Consider the following 20,723-nt stretch of genomic DNA (forward strand, 5'->3'; position numbering starts at 1 on the left):
CAATACCTCCTCTAAAATCGTTGATTAAATCTTGCCTGGGAAGATCCTCCTTTCAAATGATATCTGATAATAATTACAAGTGAGGTAATTATATTCCATTTCACAGCTAACTTTAGGTACTACTGTCTAATACCTGTACTGTGTCAGCCTGGGTAGGTAGCCTACTAGCTAACTAGCTGACATGTTCAGTTGATCGGTGCAACAAGTACAACAACAAACAAATGAACAATACTGCTCAAGGTACACTTTTCCTATAATTTAACATTTGAACATATGACTCTGCATAAGGGAATTGGCTACATATACAAGCAAATTTGGATTATTTCAACAATATCTCAAACAACATGAACAGGTAGGCCTCCATTTTCACAAACATTTCAGGAGATTAAGGCTGGGCCAGTGACGGAGCGCATGGAGGTCCACCCATAATGCCGGACCTGGTTATATTGCCTGTTTGAATAATACAATGTGGTGAGATGTAGATTGAGATGTATACTGTATAGAGACAGACACATGGACAGCTCAGATGGCGAGAGACAGACACGCGGACAGGTCAGATGGCGAGAGACAGACACGCGGACAGCTCAGATGAAGAGAGATAGCACAAAGAAGAGACAGCTGAACGATTGGGGCTATCGGACTGGAAGCAGAGTGGGCTTAAAGATGCAGCCAGGAGGAGAGATGAGAGATGAGAGGGGAGATAGAGGACCTTCCTAGCATGCTGATGGGTGGAGAGACAGACTGAGCCCTATGGGGGCGCTGTAAGCACATGTTGGGGCTTGGAGACACATCTAGGCTTTTTGAAGGATCTGATTTGATACAGTATCTTAATAAAGTGGACACAGCTAGTACATGAGGGAGGGGGAGGGAGGGAGGGAGGAGGAGGGAGGGAGGGAGGGAGGGAGGGAGGGAGGGAGGGAGGGAGGGAGGGAGGGAGGGAGGGAGGGAGGGAGGGGGAGGGAGGGAGGGAGAAAATGTACACAGTATGTATGATATGTTCAATAGTGTTTTTTATTTGTGTGTGCTTGTGTATGCATATGTTTGTTCATTAGTGTGTGCGCACGTCCTCGGGGAACCAACTGGCTGATCTGGGATCTGTCCACATCTATTACATATCTACCCCAGTCTGCCTCCTGATCCCAGAACCCTTGCCAACAACGCCCTGGCAGCCCCCTTTGAAACCCCCACTTTGCCTCCGCAGTGGTCAGCAATGTCAACTTTGCTGCTTGACCACATGTAAGAGTATTAAACAGCGTGGAGGGTCTGTGTCTGTGTGTCCGTGTGCGTATGTCTCAGCAGTAAGGTGTGATTTGGGGGGAGTGTATAGTGTTGCTATGTAGCTACCACAAATTAGAGGCAAAATTATTTAAGGGAAATGGCAACAAAAAAAACCCTCTTCAAACAGAGGAATTCTCTCAGGCATGAAGACACTTCCACCTCCTAGATGTGTTGGGCCTTTGAGTGTTTCTCACTTGTTGCACTGTAGCCGTGTAGCTCTTGCTTTGCTCTGCCCTTTTGCACCTTACTCTGAAAACTCCCCTGAGGCTTCAGTTGGAGAAGTCCCCTCCTCCTCTCTCTCTCTCTCTCTCTCTTCTCTCTCTCTTCTCTCTCTCTCTCTCTCTCTCTCTCTCTCTCTCTTCTCTCTCTCTCTCTCTCTCTCTCTCTCTCTCTCTCTCTCTCTCTCTCTCTCTCTCTCTCTCTCTGCCTCCCTCCCTCCCTCTCCTCTGCTCTGCTCAAATCAACAGTCAGACGGGAGCACACACAGCCACACACACAGCCACACACAGCCACACACAGCACGCAAACAGAGTGCAGCCCAGGAGCAAGTTAGACATCTGAGGGAGGGAGGGAGAGAGAGAGAGCGCGAAAGAGAAGAACCCTCTTCTCTACCCTTGCACGCTGAGTTTAGTAGTGTGAGAAGGTTGTATCAAGCAGATGATTCTGACTGAGTGGACTGAATTTCATACCATGGGAGACACAAGTTGAACTAGAAGAGGAAACCAACCCTCACCATCTGATCTGTAAAGGACCCCTGTTCAAATTGGATTATTGGACTTTCCCCTCTCAATCATTGGCATGGTGATGTCCTAAATGACCAGCACATATTGAAGTGGCTGCTTATTCTGGACCACAGTGGACTTTGATATTTTTTTTCTAAGCGTGTGTGAGAGTGTGTATGTGTGAGCGGGATCATGTCAGGAGGACGTTTCAGTCACCTGTTGAGGGTACTGTGGCAAGGTGAGTTCACGCCTGCTGTCTCTGTCCGTCTGTCTGTCCATCTCTCTTTCGACCTGTCCTGTCTGTCTGTCTGTCTGTCTGTCTCTGTCTGTCTGTCTGTCTGTCTGTCTGTCTGTCTGTCTGTCTGTCTGTCTGTCTGTCTCTGTCTATGTCCTCTGGTTGACCTCGATACCCAGGGACACAACAGTCTTTGTCCACTCACTTTGCATCTGGACAGTAACATCTTTAACAGCCGAGCCTGATGAAGCTGAAGCCTCATTCTGTTTTCATTATGATTCAATTCTAATAGTTGATTTATATTCATGATGTAAATTATGGTGAATTGTCACTCAAATGTAATATTTTCAGAAGTAGATTTTATAGGCTGCATGTATTAATGTCATTGTTTTGGACAGAAAAGCAATATTTTTGTCCATTAAAATAACATCAAATTGATCAGAAATACAGTAGAGACATTGTTCATGTTGTAAATGTCTATTGTAGCTGGAAATGGCAGATTATTTTTTATGGAATATCAACATAGGCGTACAGAGGCCAATTCTCAGCAACCATCACTCCAATGTCACGTTGTGTTAGCTAATCCAAGTTTATAACTTTAAAAGGCTAATTGATCATTGGAAAATCCTTTTGCAATTATGTTAGCACAGCTGAAAACTGTAAAACCAGCCCTTTTTAGACTAGTTGAGTGTCTGGAGCATCAGCATTTGTGGGTTTGATTACAGGCTCAAAATGGCCAGAAACAAAAAACGTTCTTCTGAAACTCGTCAGTCTATTCGTCAGTCTATTCGTCAGTTCTGAGAAATGAAGGCTATTCCACGCGAGAGATTGCCAAGAAACTGAAGATCTGGTACAATGCTGTGTACTACTCCCTTCACAGAACAGTGCAAACTGGCTCTAACCAGAATAGAAAGAGGAGTGGGAGAGCAAGAGGACAAGTACATTACAGTGTCTAGTTTGAGAAACAGACGCCTCACAAGTACTCAACTGGCAGGTTCATTAAATAGTACCCACAAAACACCAGTCTCAATGTCAACAGTGAAGAGGCGACTCCTGGATGCTGGCCTCTTGTCCTCATGCTCAGTTGTGCACTGGGGCCTCCCACTCACACAGGATCGGTGAACAGAAATGCAAGGGTTCATAAACAGAAAAATCTGTCTAAAACTTTACACATACAATTGCTGCCACCTAGTGGCCGTAATCTAAATTGCGCCTAACCTGGAATAGTACATTATGGCCTTTCTCTTGCATTTCAAAGATGATGGTACAATTTTTTTTCTTTGTATTATCTTTTACCAGATCTAATGAGTTATATTCTCCAAGATTACTTTCACATTTCCACAAACTTAAAATTGTTTCCTTACAAATGTTATCAAGAATATGCATATATTTGCTTCAGGTCCTGAGCTACAGATTTGGGTATGTCATAGGTGAAATTTAAATGAGACTAGTATGATTTCAAAAGGCTCTCATTCTCTCTCCGGAGAGACAAACTGGCATAGTTAGCCTAGGAGCCCTTGAAAAAGCATTGGTGCGCCCAAACAATGGTTCCCCAGGAGCAGGGAAGCGTGGCCCTGGAACTAATGTTGCCATTATGGTAATAGCTGGAATAACAGGACACTACCATTAACTGACCCTACCTCAGGATAGCGTTTAGAGTTGATTTTCCTCCTTGGGGAAGCTAAGCATTTTGCCCGTTAGGGCGGGTTAAGATGACAAGCCAGGAGACAGTGGAAGGCATCTGCCCACTCATAATCACAATAATAGTCTACACCCTGCTGCTTGGGGCAAATAGAATGGTATTTGAAGAGCTGTTTTTCAAGTAGGGGAGACAGGAGCATTTGAGTCCCTTGCCCCAGACACACGCCACGGGCACTTAGCCACAACCCCAGAGGATTTTTGTCATGAGCAACCCATTCATCATTGTTTGTGGATCAAAGATGGTATTCAAGAAACTTCTATTAACTTTCATTAGTGGTTGGACATATATGGTTATCTAAATACCAACATTGAATTTTTAATTGTGTGCTTTATACAGATTCCTATCCTATATTGATCGTGTGATTTTTGTGTCAATTCCTAAACCTTTTGGAATGATGGTAAAAAATTAAAGTGGCTAGGCACAAATTGTGCCTATTGCAAGAACTTAATTCTGTTGATGAACTTTGTCAGGCAAACAATACAAGACTACTTCCTGAAAAGGGTTTCCAGACAGACAATAGCCTAAGGAATGACTTAAGACTCTTCCAAGAATCTTCCATATTGATCCAGACTTTTGGGCAACTCTACCTATCTTAATGTTGCAACAACACAGCAACAATGTCAATACTTGGCCTATTTACGTAACACCGAACGACCTTACCTCTCACCGAATGACCTTACCTCTTTATTAGTTGTACCCCTCTCCCCTCCTCCTGTATCGTATTGGTGAGATATGGCTGAGAAACACTGTTTGAATAAGGCTAAATAGAGTCAAATAGAATATTGTATGTGATTTAAAAAAATCATATCATATGAGACAAATGTTTGAGATATGACACTACCCAGCTACTGTAAGAATTTCACCAAACCAAAACAGCGAGGGTTGAAAAGAAAGTCAAACATTTTTCCAAGTGAACTATTCCTTTAAGATGAAACCAACCCACTAATCAGCTCAGAGGAATGTCTGTGGGTGAATGTTGGTAGTGTTTGGTGAGAGGAATGTCTGTGGGTGGATATTGGTAGAGTTTGGTGAGAGGAATGTGCGGTGTGGTGTTAGGTTAATGGGAGCCAGAGTGAACCACAAAGGAACTGGCATGTCCTAGTGGAAGAACCCCTTCATCCCATGACGAAATCAACAGGGCCACTGGATTAGGTCAAGTTGAACTTTTATGAAAAGACAACAATGGGGGGCGGAGACTCAAGGGGGGAGACACGAGGGGAGACTTGAGGGGGAGACTCTAGAGGGGAGACTCTAGAGGGGAGACTCGAGAGGGCAGACTCGAGAGGGCAGACTCGAGAGGAGACTCGAGAGGGGAACAAATAAAACCATCCCGGTGCCCCCCGTGAAGAAATACCCTTATGAATGGCTGATGTTGAGGATGTCTTTGGGAATGTGAATAGCTGATGCTGAGGATGTCTTTGGGAATGTGAATAGCTGCTGATGCTGAGGATGTCTTTGGGAATGTGAATGGCTGATATTGAGGATGTCTTTGGGAATGTGAATGGCTGATACTGAGGATGTCTTTGGGAATGTGAATAGCTGATGCTGAGGATGTCTTTGGGAATGTGAATAGCTGCTGATGTTGAGGATGTCTTTGGGAATGTGAATGGCTGATACTGAGGATGTCTTTGGGAATGTGAATAGCTGCTGATGTTGAGGATGTCTTTGGGAATGTGAATGGCTGATACTGAGGATGTCTTTGGGAATGTGAATAGCTGCTGATGTTGAGGATGTCTTTGGGAATGTGAATGGCTGATATTGAGGATGTCTTTGGGAATGTGAATGGCTGATATTGAGGATGTCTTTGGGAATGTGAATAGCTGCTGATGCTGAGGATGTCTTTGGGAATGTGAATGGCTGATATTGAGGATGTCTTTGGGAATGTGAATGGCTGATATTGAGGATGTCTTTGGGAATGTGAATGGCTGATATTGAGGATGTCTTTGGGAATGTGAATGGCTGATATTGAGGATGTCTTTGGGAATGTGAATGGCTGATATTGAGGATGTCTTTGGGAATGTGAATGGCTGATATTGAGGATGTCTTTGGGAATGTGAATGGCTGATATTGAGGATGTCTTTGGGAATGTGAATGGCTGATATTGAGGATGTCTTTGGGAATGTGAATAGCTGATATTGAGGATGTCTTTGGGAATGTGAATGGCTGATATTGAGGATGTCTTTGGGAATGTGAATGGCTGATGTTGAGGATGTCTTTGGGAATGTGAATGGCTGATATTGAGGATGTCTTTGGGAATGTGAATAGCTGCTGATGTTGAGGATGTCTTTGGGAATGTGAATGGCTGATATTGAGGATGTCTTTGGGAATGTGAATAGCTGCTGATGCTGCTGTAGAGAGAGGAGGATTTAACAGCATGAGGAGAGACAAGATCGTTGGTACATTGACACTTTCTACGTGCCAAATGAGAACCTATTTACTTTATAGGGCACATATTTTTACCAGAAGGTGTCCATATATAATTGGGACATCATTGTAAAGGACAGTGTATTTTCAATAACTTAACTTGTTAAATGAAGGAAATACATAAATAAATAAGGAAGTAAAAATCTCTTTATACATTTGATACAATATGTGATACAAAATGTGATACAATAAAATGTTATACCAGACATTTGATTAGGCTGTTATATTATGAAATCAGCGCCTGGGAAAGGGAGATAGAAATGTAATGAATAGAGCTGACATTGTTTCCTGATTCTACACGTCAGAGAGGCGTGTTTGTTCCACATGATATATTTCTATCAGTGTGGTGTCCTGCTGAATACATTCATGCATCAATCAATACATGGTGGAAATATTCGAAGCCTTGTCCCTATTTAATACATTTTTTAAAATTCAACCTTTATTTAACTAGGCAAGTCAGTTAAGAACCAATACTTCTTTACAACGACGGCCTACCCCGGCCAAACCCGGACGACTCTGAGCCAATTGTGCGCCGCCATTTGGGACCCTCAATCACGGCCTGATGTGATACAGGGACTATAGGGACTGTAGTGACTCCTCTTCTACTGAGATGAAGTGCCTTAGATTGTTGCACCACTCGAAAGCCTATGAGGAGACCTGAGGATATGTTTTCACCTTCAGTACATGGAGGTGAGATACTTTTCTTTCCTCCCCAATTTCGTGACGACGATCTTGTCTCATTGCTGCAACTCCACGACGGGCTTGGGAGAGGCGAAGGTCAAGTTATGCGTCCTCCGAAACATGACCCACCAAGCTGTGATCCTTAACACCTGCCCTCTTAACCCTGAAGCCAGCCGCACCAATGTGTCGGAGGAAACACTGTTCAACTGATGACCGCTGTCAGCTTGCAGGCGCTAGAGTCGCTAGAGCGTGATGAGCCAAGTAAAGCCCCCCCCAGCCGGCCAAACCTTCTGCTAACCTGGACAATGCTGGGCCAATTGTGCGCCGCCTTATGGGACACCCAGGCACGGCCGGTTGTGACACAGCCTGTGATGCAGTGCCTTAGACCGCTGTGCAACTCAGGAGGCCCTAGAGATACTTCTCTCTATAAAAGTGTTGCTGCTATTACAATGTCTTCGGATAAGTATTCATACCCCTTGACTTAATCCACATTGTGTTGTGTTACAGCCTGAATTCAAAATGGATTAAACTGATTTTTTTTCTCAAACAACTACACACAATACCACATAATGACAAAGTAAAAACATGTCTTTAGAATTGTTGTTGGGGTAAGTCTAATTTACATAAGTATTCCTTTGGTGGTGATTACAGCTTTGAGTCGTCTTGGGTATGTCTGTATCAGCTTTGCACATCTGGATTTGGGGATTTTCTCCCATTCCTCCTTGAAGGTTTTCTCAAGCTCTGCTAAAACCCCCTAGAGTCAATGTCCACGCCCACGTGGAAATCTCATTAGTAAAATAAAAAAATCCCCATCAAAATCCGTCAGTTTAAGCTAGAGATGTGTTTTCTGCAAGGTCTGCTTCTCAATCCACCGCATCTGACGATGTCACCCTTTCGCATCTGCGGTGAAAGGTACCGATTCTAGAGCAGTGTTTGTAAGACCATGAGACATCCTGTAAATCGGTCTTCTCACGAAAACATCTGTAGCGTCAGAATGGTTTGGTGTACTATTATGACCCCTCTATGGAAAGATGAGACTCTCCCGAAAACGAGGGTGTTCCCCATTTTGCTCTAAAAAACCCACAACTGTCATGGAACTCATCTGAAGTTGGCACAGCCGATCTGCCAAGTTCTGTCTGTAGAGTCTGAACAGTTTGGGTTACACACTAAGATGACACCTCTGTGGAAAGGTGAGTTTCTCACGAACACGTACATGTCACTAGGATGCCCACAAGCCTCACAAGACTAGTTTGAAGGTAGCCTGGTACCAGTTTAAGTTAGATGGGGAGTGGCGATGAACAGCAATCTAGAAGTATTTCCACAGATTTTGAATGGGATTCAAGTCTGGGCTTTGGCTGGGCTACTCGAAGACTTTCACATTCTTGTTCTGAAGCCATTCCAACGTTGCTTTGGATCATTGTCATGTTGGTACGTGAATCTTTGCCCCAGTCTAAGGTCGATTGCACTCTGAAGCAGGTTCTCATTAAGGATTTGCCTATAATTGGCTCCATTCATTGGTCCCTCTATCCTTACCAGTCTCCCAGTTCCTGCCGCTGAAAGCATCCCCATAGCATGATGCTGCCACCACCATGCTCCACAGTAGGGATGGTGTTAGATGGGTGATGAGCTGTGCCTGGTATTCTCCAGACGTAGCTCTTTGGATTCAGGAAAAAAAGTTAAATTGTTGTCTCATCAGACCACAGAATCTTTTGTCTTATGCTCTCAGAGTCTTTCATGTGCCTTTTTGCAAACTCTGCTGTCATCTGCCTTTATCTTAGGAATGGCCTCCGTCTGGCCACTCTCCCATAAAGCCCAGATTGGTGAAGTGCTGTAGAGACTGTTGTCCTTCTGGCAGGTTCTTCCATCTCAGCCAATGAACTCTGTAGTTATGTCAGAGTGGTCATTGGGTTCTTGGTCACCTCCCTGACAATGGGCACGGAGCAAATTTCAGGTCTGCTAAACTTGAACGTTGTGAAAATTCTGTGCAACTTCCAGCCCGCGTTTAATGTGAACACTGATGATGTACCCGCTTTAAGTTACAGTGGGGGGAAAAAGTATTTAGTCAGCCACCAATTGTGGAAGTTCTCCCACTTAAAAAGATGAGAGAGGCCTATAATTTTCACCATAGGTACACATCATCTATGACAGACAAAATGAGAAAAGAAAATCCAGAAAATCACATTGTAGGATTTTTAATGAATTTATTTGCAAATTATGGTGGAAAATAAGTATTTGGTCACCTACAAGCAAGAAAGGTTTCTGGCTCTCACAGACCTGTAACTTCTTCTTTAAGGGGCTCCTCTGTCCTCCACTCGTTACCAGTATTAATGGCACCTGTTTGAACTTATTATCAGTATAAAATACACCTGTCCACAACCTCAAACAGTCACACTCCAAACTCCACTATGGCCAAGACCAAAGAGCTGTCAAAGGACACCAGAAACAAAATTGTAGACCTGCACCAGGCTGGGAAGACTGAATCTGCAATAGGTAAGCAGCTTGGTTTGAAGAAATCAACTGTGGGAGCAATTATTAGGAAATGGAAGACATTCAAGACCACTGATAATCTCCCTCGATCTGGGGCTCCACGCAAGATCTCACCCCGTGGGGTCAAAATGATCACAAGAACGGTGAGCAAACATCCCAGAACCACACGGGGGGACCTAGTGAATGACCTGCAGAGACTGGGACCAAAGCAACAAAGCCTGCCATCAGTAATACACTACGCCGCCAGGGACTCAAATCCTGCAGTGCCAGACGTGTCCCCCTGCTTAAGCCAGTACATGTCCAGACCCGTCTGAAGTTTGCTAGAGAGCATTTGGATGATCCAGAAGAAGATTGGGAGAATGTCATATGGTCAGATGAAACCAAAATATAACTTTTTGGTAAAAACTCAACTTGTCGTGTTTGGAGGACAAAGAATGCTGAGTTGCATCCAAAGAACACCATACCTACTGTGAAGCATGGGGGTGGAAACATCATGTTTTGGGGCTGTTTTTCTGCAAAGGGACCAGGACGTCTGATCCGTGTAAAGGAAAGAATGAATGGGGCCATGTATCGTGAGATTTTGAGTGAAAACCACCTTCCATCAGCAAGGGCATTGAAGATGAAACGTGGCTGGGTCTTTCAGCATGACAATGATCCCAAACACACCGCCCGGGCAACAAAGGAGTGGCTTGGTAAGAAGCATTTCAAGGTCCTGGAGTGGCCTAGCCAGTCTCCAGATCTCGAACCCCATAGAAAATCTTTGGAGGGAGTTGAAAGTCCGTGTTGCCCAGCAACAGCCCCAAAACATCACTGCTCTAGAGGAGATATGCATGGAGGAATGGGCCAAAATACCAGCAACAGTGTGTGAAAACCTTGTGAAGACTTACAGAAAACATTTGACCTCTGTCATTGCCAACAAAGGGTATATAACAAAGTATAGAGATAAACTTTTGTTGTTGACCAAATACTTATTTTCCACCATAATTTGCAAATAAGTTCATAAAAAATCCTACAATGTGATTTTCTGGATTTTTTTCCTCATTTTGTCTGTCATAGTTGAAGTGTACCTATGATGAAAATTACAGGCCTCTCTCATCTTTTTAAGTGGGAGAACTTGCACAATTGGTGGCTGACTGAATACTTTTTTGCCCCACTGTAACATTTTAACAGTGGCCAAGTAGACTACTGAGGCTATTTGATCATAATGTAGGCCTACCAGAGTGGCCTACCATCAAAATCAATGGAGAAAATGCATCCCATAACATCTTAACATGGAAATAGCTGTTCAATCATTCAGCCTACAGTAGCTGCCAATGTGTGTGTTCAATGTAAGCCTACATTCCATGAGACTTTTGAATAAAATATGCAAGGCTTGACATTAACCTGTTTATCAGAAAAGGAAATGACTAAAAATGTTGTTGTGTTGTTTAATGCAAGAAACAACTTTACAAAATAAAATACATTATTATTCCCACACCATTATTACAGAGAATCAGACACATTATCCTATTCTCTGCCTATTGACCACTTAGCTTATTAAAGCCTGTCTCAAAATACAACACTACTAATTTAAGACAAAAACTATTTACCTGACTCGCTTTTCAAAGATGTTTAGAAATGTACACATTTTGTGCTCTTGTAGGAAGCAATCACTCCCCTATTGCTGACCACAAATTATCTATAACAGGGCTCACTAACTACTGTAGCAAAGGATATTAACTATATGTGCACATGTGGCTACAAGAAGCTCTCGCTTTGATCTCAAAACAAGCGTATCTACTCACTACCGCTCATGCTGTAAGCACAGTCCAGTTCAAAGTAAATGGCACTGATCCATATATGGCAATGGTATATTTGCATATAAACCTACTGCAGCTCTAATTGTTTATGCCGCACCAGTCTGTGTAGAATACGGGCTGAGTCGTGCATGTCAATGCAATAGAATCCTACTCCGATGCATTCTGCCTAAACAAAATCTCTTGCAAAGAAATTGGATACACCTGAGCTCAATTTGGAGTGTCATAGCAAAGGGGTGTGGATACTTATGTAACTGAAAAATCTATAAACATGTTTTCACTTTGTCATTATCGGGTATTGTGTGTAGATGGGTGAGAAAATAAATCTATTTAATAATATTTCAATTCAGGCTGTAACGCAACACAATGTGGAATAAGCCAAGGGGTATGAATACTTTCTGAAAGCACTCCAGTCTCTGAAAAAGCAGCTGTGCTTGATGGGACCGGAGCCAACTCAACCTGCAGGACAGATTGTATCTGCACTGTACCACTCACACGGTGACGGACGCCCACACACACTGACGCATGCATCCCATAATGTTTTTCTTCTCAGTGGTTAGTTATTAAGGTACATCCATCTACTACTGGGCCGGACACCCCTTTGCCTCCAGAACAGACAGAATTTTTGGGGGGCATGGAAACGTTGCTCACTTGGTATCAAGTGACCTGATGTGTGCCGGGTAAACATTCCCCACACCATTACACCACTGCCAGAAGCCTGTACCGTTAACACCAGGCTTAGGGCAAATCCTGTCTCTGCCATCAGTATACCTCAAAGTCGCTTAGGTCACTTGTTTTGTCCATTCTAATGTTTAATTGAACAGCAACTGAATGCTTCAATGCTTCAACCTAGCTAATGCTTCAGCCTAGCTAATGCTTCAACCTAGCTAATGCTTCAACCTAGCTAATGCTTCAGCCTAGCTAATGCTTCAGCCTAGCTAATGCTTCAACCTAGCTAATGCTTCAGCCTAGCTAATGCTTCAACCTAGCTAATGCTTCAACCTAGCTAATGCTTCAACCTAGCTAATGCTTCAACCTAGCTAATGCTTCAGCCTAGCTAATGCTTCAACCTAGCTAATGCTTCAACCTAGCTAATGCTTCAACCTAGCTAATGCTTCAACCTAACTAATGCTTCAACCTAACTAATGCTTCAACCTAGCTAATGCTTCAACCTAGCTAATGCTTCAGCCTAGCTAATGCTTCAACCTAACTAATGCTCCAACCTAGCTAATGCTTCAACCTAGCTAATGCTTCAACCTAGCTAATGCTTCAACCTAGCTAATGCTTCAACCTAACTAATGCTTCAACCTAACTAATGCTTCAACCTAGCTAATGCTCCAACCTAGCTAATGCTTCAACCTAGCTAATGCTTCAGCCTAGCTAATGCTTCAACCTAACTAATGCTCCAACCTAGCTAATGCTCCAACCTAACTAATGCTTCAACCTAGCTAATGCTTCAGCCTAGCTAATGCTTCAACCTAACTAATGCTTCAACCTAGCTAATGCTTCAACCTAGCTAATGCTTCAACCTAACTAATGCTTCAACCTAGCTAATGCTTCAGCCTAGCTAATGCTTCAACCTAACTAATGCTTCAACCTAGCTAATGCTTCAACCTAGCTAATGCTTCAACATAGCTAATTTCCGATTCATACGAAATTCTTTGACTATAGAGGTAGCATAACTGTACTTCAAATCTATGGTACTCCACCACTTAACATACTGCTTGACTAGTTGGGCCCAAGCTTGCTGTACAACATGAAAAAAAAACATTCAGTCTGTCTACAAGCAGGCTCGCAAAGTGCTTGATAGGAAGCCCAATAGCCATCATTACTGTTACATCGTCAGAAAAAATGAGCTCCTGAGATGGAAAAATCTTGTGCAAGATTCAAAATTCTAAATGGCCTGGCTCCCCCTCCACTCAGTACTTTTGTTAAACAGAAAATCCAAACATACTGTATGGCAGCAGATCCACAAGGTCTTCCATGAGATGTGACTGTATAGTTCCCTTAAGGAAAAGCACCTTTAGTCAATCTGCTTTCTCTGTGAGAGCGTGCCATGTCTGGAACACACTGCCATTAGACACACACAACTGCACCACCTATCACACCTTCACAAAAAAACATGAAGACATGGACAAAGGCCAATCAGACTTGTGAACATAATCCCTAGCTGTGTGTTGTCTCTTTCCATGTTATATGTTGTCTGTAGCTTGTGTGGAAACACTTTGTTGCTTTTCTGTATTTTGTTTTGTTACTTTTATGCTGTTTCTCTGTCTGCATGCTATGTGTTGTCTGTCCTATGTTTCTCTGTCTGCATGCTATGTGTTGTCTGTCCTATGTTCTCTGTCTGCATGCTATGTGTTGTTGTCCTATGTTCTCTGTCTGCATGCTATGTGTTGTCTGTCCTATGTTCTCTGTCTGCATGCTATGTGTTGTGTCCTATGTCTGTCTGTCCTATGTGTCTCTATGTTCTCTGTCTGCATGCTATGTGTTGTCTGTCCTATGTTCTCTGTCTGCATGCTATGTGTTGTCTGTCCTATGTTCTCTGTCTGCATGCTATGTGTTGTCTGTCCTATGTTCTCTGTCTGCATGCTATGTGTTGTCTGTCCTATGTTCTCTGTCTGCATGCTATGTGTTGTCTGTCCTATGTTCTCTTCTGCATCTGTCTGCATGCATATGTGTTGTCTGTCCTATGTTCTCTGTCTGCATGCTATGTGTTGTCTGTCCTATGTTCTCTGTCTGCATGCTATGTGTTGTTGTCCTATGTTCTCTGTCTGCATGCTATGTGTTGTCTGTCCTATGTTCTCTGTCTGCATGCTATGTGTTGTCTGTCCTATGTTCTCTGTCTGCATGCTATGTGTTGTCTGTCCTATGTTCTCTGTCTGCATGCTATGTGTTGTTGTCCTATGTTCTCTGTCTGCATGCTATGTGTTGTCTGTCCTATGTTCTCTGTCTGCATGCTATGTGTTGTCTGTCCTATGTTTCTCTGTCTGCATGCTATGTGTTGCTTGTCCTATGTTTCTCTGTCTGCATGCTGTGTGTTGTTGTCCTATGTTACTCTGTCTGCATGCTATGTGTTGCTTGTCCTATGTTGCTCTGTCTGCATGCTATGTGTTGCTTGTCCTATGTTTCTCTGTCTGCATGCTATGTGTTGTTGTCCTATGTTGCTCTGTCTGCATGCTATGTGTTGCTTGTCCTATGTTGCTCTGTCTGCATGCTATGTGTTGCTTGTCCTATGTTTCTTGTCCTGCTTGTCCTTGTTTCTCTGTCTGCATGCTGTGTGTTGTTGTCCTATGTACTCTGTCTGCATGCTATGTGTTGCTTGTCCTATGTTTCTCTGTCTGCATGCTATGTGTTGTTGTCCTATGTTGCTCTGTCTGCATGCTATGTATGTTTCTCTGTCTGCATGTTGTCCTATGTTGTTGTCTCTGTCTGCATGCTATGTGTTGTTGTCCTATGTCGCTCTGTCTGCATGCTATGTGTTGCTTGTCCTATGTTGCTCTGTCTGCATGCTGTGTGTTGTTGTCCTATGTACTCTGTCTGCATGCTGTGTGTTGTTGTCTGTGTGTTGTTGTCCTATGTACTCTGTCTGCATGCTATGTGTTGCTTGTCCTATGTTGCTCTGTCTGCATGCTATGTGTTGCTTGTCCTATGTTTCTCTGTCTGCATGCTATGTGTTGCTTGTCCTATGTTGCTCTGTCTGCATGCTATGTGTTGCTTGTCCTATGTCGCTCTGTCTGCATGCTATGTGTTGCTTGTCCTATGTTGCTCTGTCTGCATGCTATGTGTTGCTTGTCCTATGTTTCTCTGTCTGCATGCTATGTGTTGCTTGTCCTATGTTGCTCTGCATGTGCTCACTGCTCAATGATTGTCTATATTGTTATTGTGATTGTTTTTAATAACCTGCCCAGGGACTGAGGAAAATTGAAATTGAAAATTAGCCGATTGGCTAAAACCGGTACTTTTACTGAAACGTTGATTAATGTGCACTGTCCCTGTAAAAATAAAAATAAACTCAACTCAAACTCTGCCTGCTTTATACAGCAAGCCACAGCCACCTGACTCACTGTCTGTAGAAGTGAACAGGGTGTACAGGGTGTACATTTTCAGATGCATTTAGCATACTGTACAGTGCCAGTCAAAAGTTTGGACACCTACTGCAGCAGAGGTAACACTGGGTCTTTTGTCCTGTGGCGGTCCTCATGAGAGACAGTTTCATCATAGTGCTTGATGGTTTTTGCGACGGCACTTGAAGAAACTTTCAAAGTTCTTGAAATTTTCCAGAATGACTGACCTTCATGTCTCAAAGTAATGATGGACTATCATTTCTCTGTGCTTATTTGAGATGTTCTTGTCATAATAAGGACTTGGTCTTTTACCAAATAGGGCTACAGTATCTTCTGTATACCACCCCTACCTTGTCACAACACAACTAATTGTCTCAAATGCATTAAGAAGGAAAGAGATTGCACAAATTAACTTTTAACAAGGCACACCAAATTGAAATGCATTCCAAGTGACTACCTCATGAAGCTGGTTGAGAGAATGCCAAGAGTGTGCAAAGCTGTTGTCAAGGCAAAGGGTGGCTACTTTGAAGAATCTCAAATATAAAATATACTTTGAATTGTTTAACACTTTTTTGGTTACTACATGATTCCATATGTGTTATTCCATAGTTTTCATGTCTTCACTATTATTCTACAATGTGTATATAATAGTACAAATAAAGAAAAACCTTTAAATGAGTATGTGTCCAAACTTCTGACTGGTACTGTATATTGTGGTATATATACATTCGAAATGCATTCCGTAAGATATGTTGGAATGTATTTAAAATGTATTAAATATTATTTATTTTGAAATACATTATTTTTTATATATCTCACATCCATTTAATATCTCGTATCCATTGTCCTTTATCTAAAAGTATATTTAATTATTTTAAAAAATGATGGTACACACACACACACACACACACACACACACACACACACACACACACACACACACACACACACACACACACCTCCCAGTAATCAGGAAACTGGGAGGCTCATTACACCAGATGAAGAAGCTTTCCTTCTTCTCCTTCTGACCAACTGCACCTCATCAGGCCTGGACACACACGCAAAAAAATGAAAAGAAACCACGAAAGCAAGAGAGAAAAAAGAAAGAATCTGAAATCCATCCAAGAGGCATAAACATGGCTTTTTCATCAAGGGAGAGCTAACCAGGAGGAGATGGGCATGGCATGTGTTCGCTCCACACAATAGCCATGTAGCAGTGTATGGAGTCATTCAGGGTTTTGTCATCAAGCATTGGAGCAGTGAGAGAAGAAGAGAGAGAAGAAGAGAGAGAGGCAAACTACAGAACAGTAGCCACAGGCTCTGGGACGCAGTCGAGTCTGACGGTCTGGCAGGCTTAATGATTGATTGACTGACTGGTTGGCTGGCTGATTAGCTGACTGACTGGCTGGCTGATTAGCTGACTGACTGACTGGCTGGCTGATTAGCTGACTGACTGGCTGGCTGATTAGCTGACTGGCTGACTGGCTGATTAGCTGACTGGCTGGCTGGCTGATTAGCTGACTGGCTGGCTGGCTGATTAGCTGACTGACCGACTGGCTGACTGGCTGATTAGCTGACTGGCTGGCTGATTGGCGGACTGACTGGCTGATTAGCTGACTGACTGGTTGGCTTACTGACTGCCTGGATCCTCGTGTGTGCATTGCATTGGACAGTTCCAAATAGAGAGGTACACAAAAAATGATTTTTGCTCGGTGGAAATTATACTTTTAATATTACGTGTTTTACTTTTCCATTATTTATCTATAGTCTTTCTCTCTGCATTGTCGGGAAGGAATATGGTGTAAGCATTTCACTGTTAGGCCACACCTGTTGTTTACTAAGTATGCGCCGAATACAATTTGATTTGATTTAAAGGAGACATGATATGGAGAGGCTCTTTTCCTCCAGCAGTGGAGGAGACATGAGGTGGAGGAGCGCGAGCTGCCAAACCCTAATCACAAACACAAACAAACAAATAGGAGCCCGGAGGTCCATCATAAATGGCATCCCTTCTATAAATCAATGTCTGCGGTATGTGTGTGAATGATCCTGCGATGGAATATCCAGGCAGGTAGATGACTTTGGCCAGGGTTCAGACATACATGTCTGTCCGGATGGCAGTGGTAGGGCCGGGCCGGTGTCCCAAATTGAGCCCTCTTCCTTTTAAACTGCACTACTTTTGACTAATGAGCCCTGTTCAAATAAAGGGAATAGGATGTAATTTGGGATGCATCCTGGGGGTTAGACCACACACGATTCACTGCACTGCCCCCTGGTGGGTCTAACTGTGACCACATATGGGTCACACTGCAGGTGAGGCCATTGATGAGCAGAGGCTTAGCGGCAGTACAGTGGCACCCTCCATAGGTTACAGACAGGACTGTGTACAAGTCTTTTGTAGACAAGTCTTTGGGCGCGTCCCTCTTCCCAGGTGTTGCTGACGCATGCCAGATCTTACAATGCCCAGATAGGTATTTTAAAGGTGGAATGTGCAGAAATCTCTCCACCATATTTCCTGGTTGCTAAAATTCTAATAGTTTGTCTAATTTCAGTTTATGTGACAAAACAGGCAGTCATAGTGTAGAGAATCACTGTACCATCTGAACCGCTATGAAATATATTTTCCATAACTACAAATATTGTATTTTCCGCTGTTTGAAGCTGGTGTACAAAACCAAATGTAAAAGATGCAAAAATGAAACTTAAGAACGGGAAGCATAGAACTCTTAGACTTGCTTTCAATGAGAATGACGGATCTATAACTCACATTTCTATGTGAATTTGGTTGGTTCACCCCAAAAAAGTGACATATTGCAGCTTTAAGTATCATCTAACCACAGCATATGTTATACCAATCAGTGAGTCGATGACACAGTCAATGACGTGGCATGCAACCATTGGTTGATGCATGTAACGTCTGAGCGACCTTACTCTGGTGGTCAGCCAGAAATTATAGCAATTGGATGAGGCTGCAGAAATGTAACCATTCTCAAATTCATGGACCTCAGAGCTTTGGATACAAAGAGTGAACATCCTGAATCTAAATGATAGTTTTAACCATGTTTTTTTGGCTATGCATGGTTTGTTTACAATTACAATGTTTACTAACAAAGGAGTAAAACGAGCTTATATTTTGGGTGATGATGGGGTACGACAGTTGAACTACACTAATGAGGCATCTATAAGTTATATTCTTCAAGAATCAATGGGTATATCATACATTTAAATGTATAATAATGAATGTAGCAATTGCAGATTGGCTCTTTAAGGTACAATCTGCATTATGTACAGCTGTTTCAACTAAAGGGAAAATCTGGGATTGGTACATCTATTTTTTGGGACTTATAAATTAATTCTATATAGCCATAAATTCCTAAGGAATATAAGTTCTAAATGACATTAGAAGTCCAATAGTCTCAGATCATAACCCAAAGTATGTTGTGAACAAACGATGTATCGTTTCAAAACACGTTTATTACTTTAATGTTCATCTCATGGACTATCAGTCCTTGCATCCATAGCTCCAAATTAAAAGTGGTTACATTTGTCCCCATTCCTTCATAGCAAACCAAGTGGTAGGGTTGCTGATTGAATAACAAAATGGCCATGCTTTCCGGTCCTCTGGCAGTCTCTCTATGGGGGTGCCACAGGGTTCAATTCTCGGGCCGACTCTTTTCTCTGTATATATCAATGATGTTACTCTTGCTGCGGGCGATTCCCTGATCCACCTCAGACGACACCATTCTATATACTTCCGGCCCGTCCTTGGACACTGTGCTATCTAACCTCCAAACGAGCTTCAATGCCATACAACACTCCTTCCGTGGCCTCCAACTGCTCTTAAACGCTAGTAGAACCAAATGCATGCTTTTCAACCGTTCGCTGCCTGCACCCGCACGCCTGACTAGCATCACCACCCTGGATGATTCCGACCTTGAATATGTGGACATCTATAAGTACCTAGGTGAACAGACCAGATGTCTGGCTAGACTGTAAACTCTCCTTCCAGACTCATATCAAACATCTCCAATCGAAAATCAAATCTAAAGTCGGCTTTCTATTCCGCAACAAAGCGTCCTTCACTCACGCCGCCAAACTTACCCTAGTAAAACTGACTATCCTACCGATCCTCGACTTCGGCGATGTCATCTACAAAATAGCTTCCAATGCTCTACTCAGCAAACTGGATGCAGTTTATCACAGTGCCATCCGTTTTGTCACTAAAGCACCTTATACCACCCACCACTGCGACCTGTATGCTCTAGTCAGCTGGCCCTCGCTACATATTCATCGCCAGACCCACTGGCTCCAGGTCATCTACAAGTCCATGCTAGGTAAAGCTCCGCCTTATCTCAGTTCACTGGTCACGATGGCAACACCCACCTGTAGCACGCGCTCCAGCAGGTGTATCTCACTGATCATCCCTAAAGCCAACACCTCATTTGGCTGCCTTTCGTTCCAGTTCTCTGCTGCCTGTGACTGGAACGAATTGCAAAAATCGCTGAAGTTGGAGACTTTTATCTCCCTCACCAACTTCAAACATCTGCTATCTGAGCAGCTAACCGATCGCTGCAGCTGTACATAGTCTATCGGTAAATAGCCCACCCATTTCTACCTACCTCATCCCCATACTGTTTTTATTTATTTACTTTTCTGCTCTTTTGCACACCAGTATCTCTACCTGTACATGACCATCTGATCATTTATCACTCCAGTGTTAATCTGCAAAATTGTAATTATTCGCCTACCTCCTCATGCCTTTTGCACACAATGTATATAGACTCTCTTTTTTTTCTACTGTGTTATTGACTTGTTAATTGTTTACTCCATGTGTAACTCTGTGTTGTCTGTTCACACTGCTATGCTTTATCTTGGCCAGGTCGCAGTTGCAAATGAGAACTTGTTCTCAACTAGCCTACCTGGTTAAATAAAGGTGAAATAAAATAAAATAAAAAATAAAACAGGTGAATAATCAGTGGTAATTATAGAATTACTCTAACAATAGATTACGGAAAACTACTAGGTTGCCTTGTAACACTAAGTCTAAAGTCAAGCTATGATACTCTTTTGTTAAATGTAACCATATGTCCCATTGGCATGAGATCCATGGAAGGAGAGAAACAGAATGACAACTCCATACAAAACTCTGGCAAAACGGCCCAAATATCGCACCCTTAAAGATTCTTCATAGTCATATCACATAAGGCTTGTGCATTCATTGGAGTTTGGTGAGTAACTGTTTGGCAATTCACATTTTCTCTACTAATGCGAAACAGACTTGTCAAATGACCAAAGATGAACAAATGAATTAATCATGATTCGTATTTCAGC

The 20,723-nt window shown here is 42.8% G+C and overlaps 1 protein-coding gene across 1 annotated transcript in view; it reads left to right on the top strand.

The window, feature by feature from the left end:
• Positions 1 to 1,736: 1,736 nt before the first annotated feature.
• Positions 1,737 to 20,723, top strand: part of LOC112255049 (protein APCDD1-like) — a 32,611-nt gene continuing 13,624 nt past the window's right edge. The window contains exon 1 of the mRNA XM_024428102.2: positions 1,737 to 2,238. Coding sequence (XP_024283870.1) covers positions 2,193 to 2,238 — 46 coding nt within the window. The 5' untranslated portion in view covers positions 1,737 to 2,192. The remainder of the gene's footprint in view (positions 2,239 to 20,723) is intronic.

This window comes from Oncorhynchus tshawytscha, linkage group LG07 (assembly GCF_018296145.1).
Source record: "Oncorhynchus tshawytscha isolate Ot180627B linkage group LG07, Otsh_v2.0, whole genome shotgun sequence".
Lineage (NCBI taxonomy): Eukaryota > Metazoa > Chordata > Actinopteri > Salmoniformes > Salmonidae > Oncorhynchus > Oncorhynchus tshawytscha.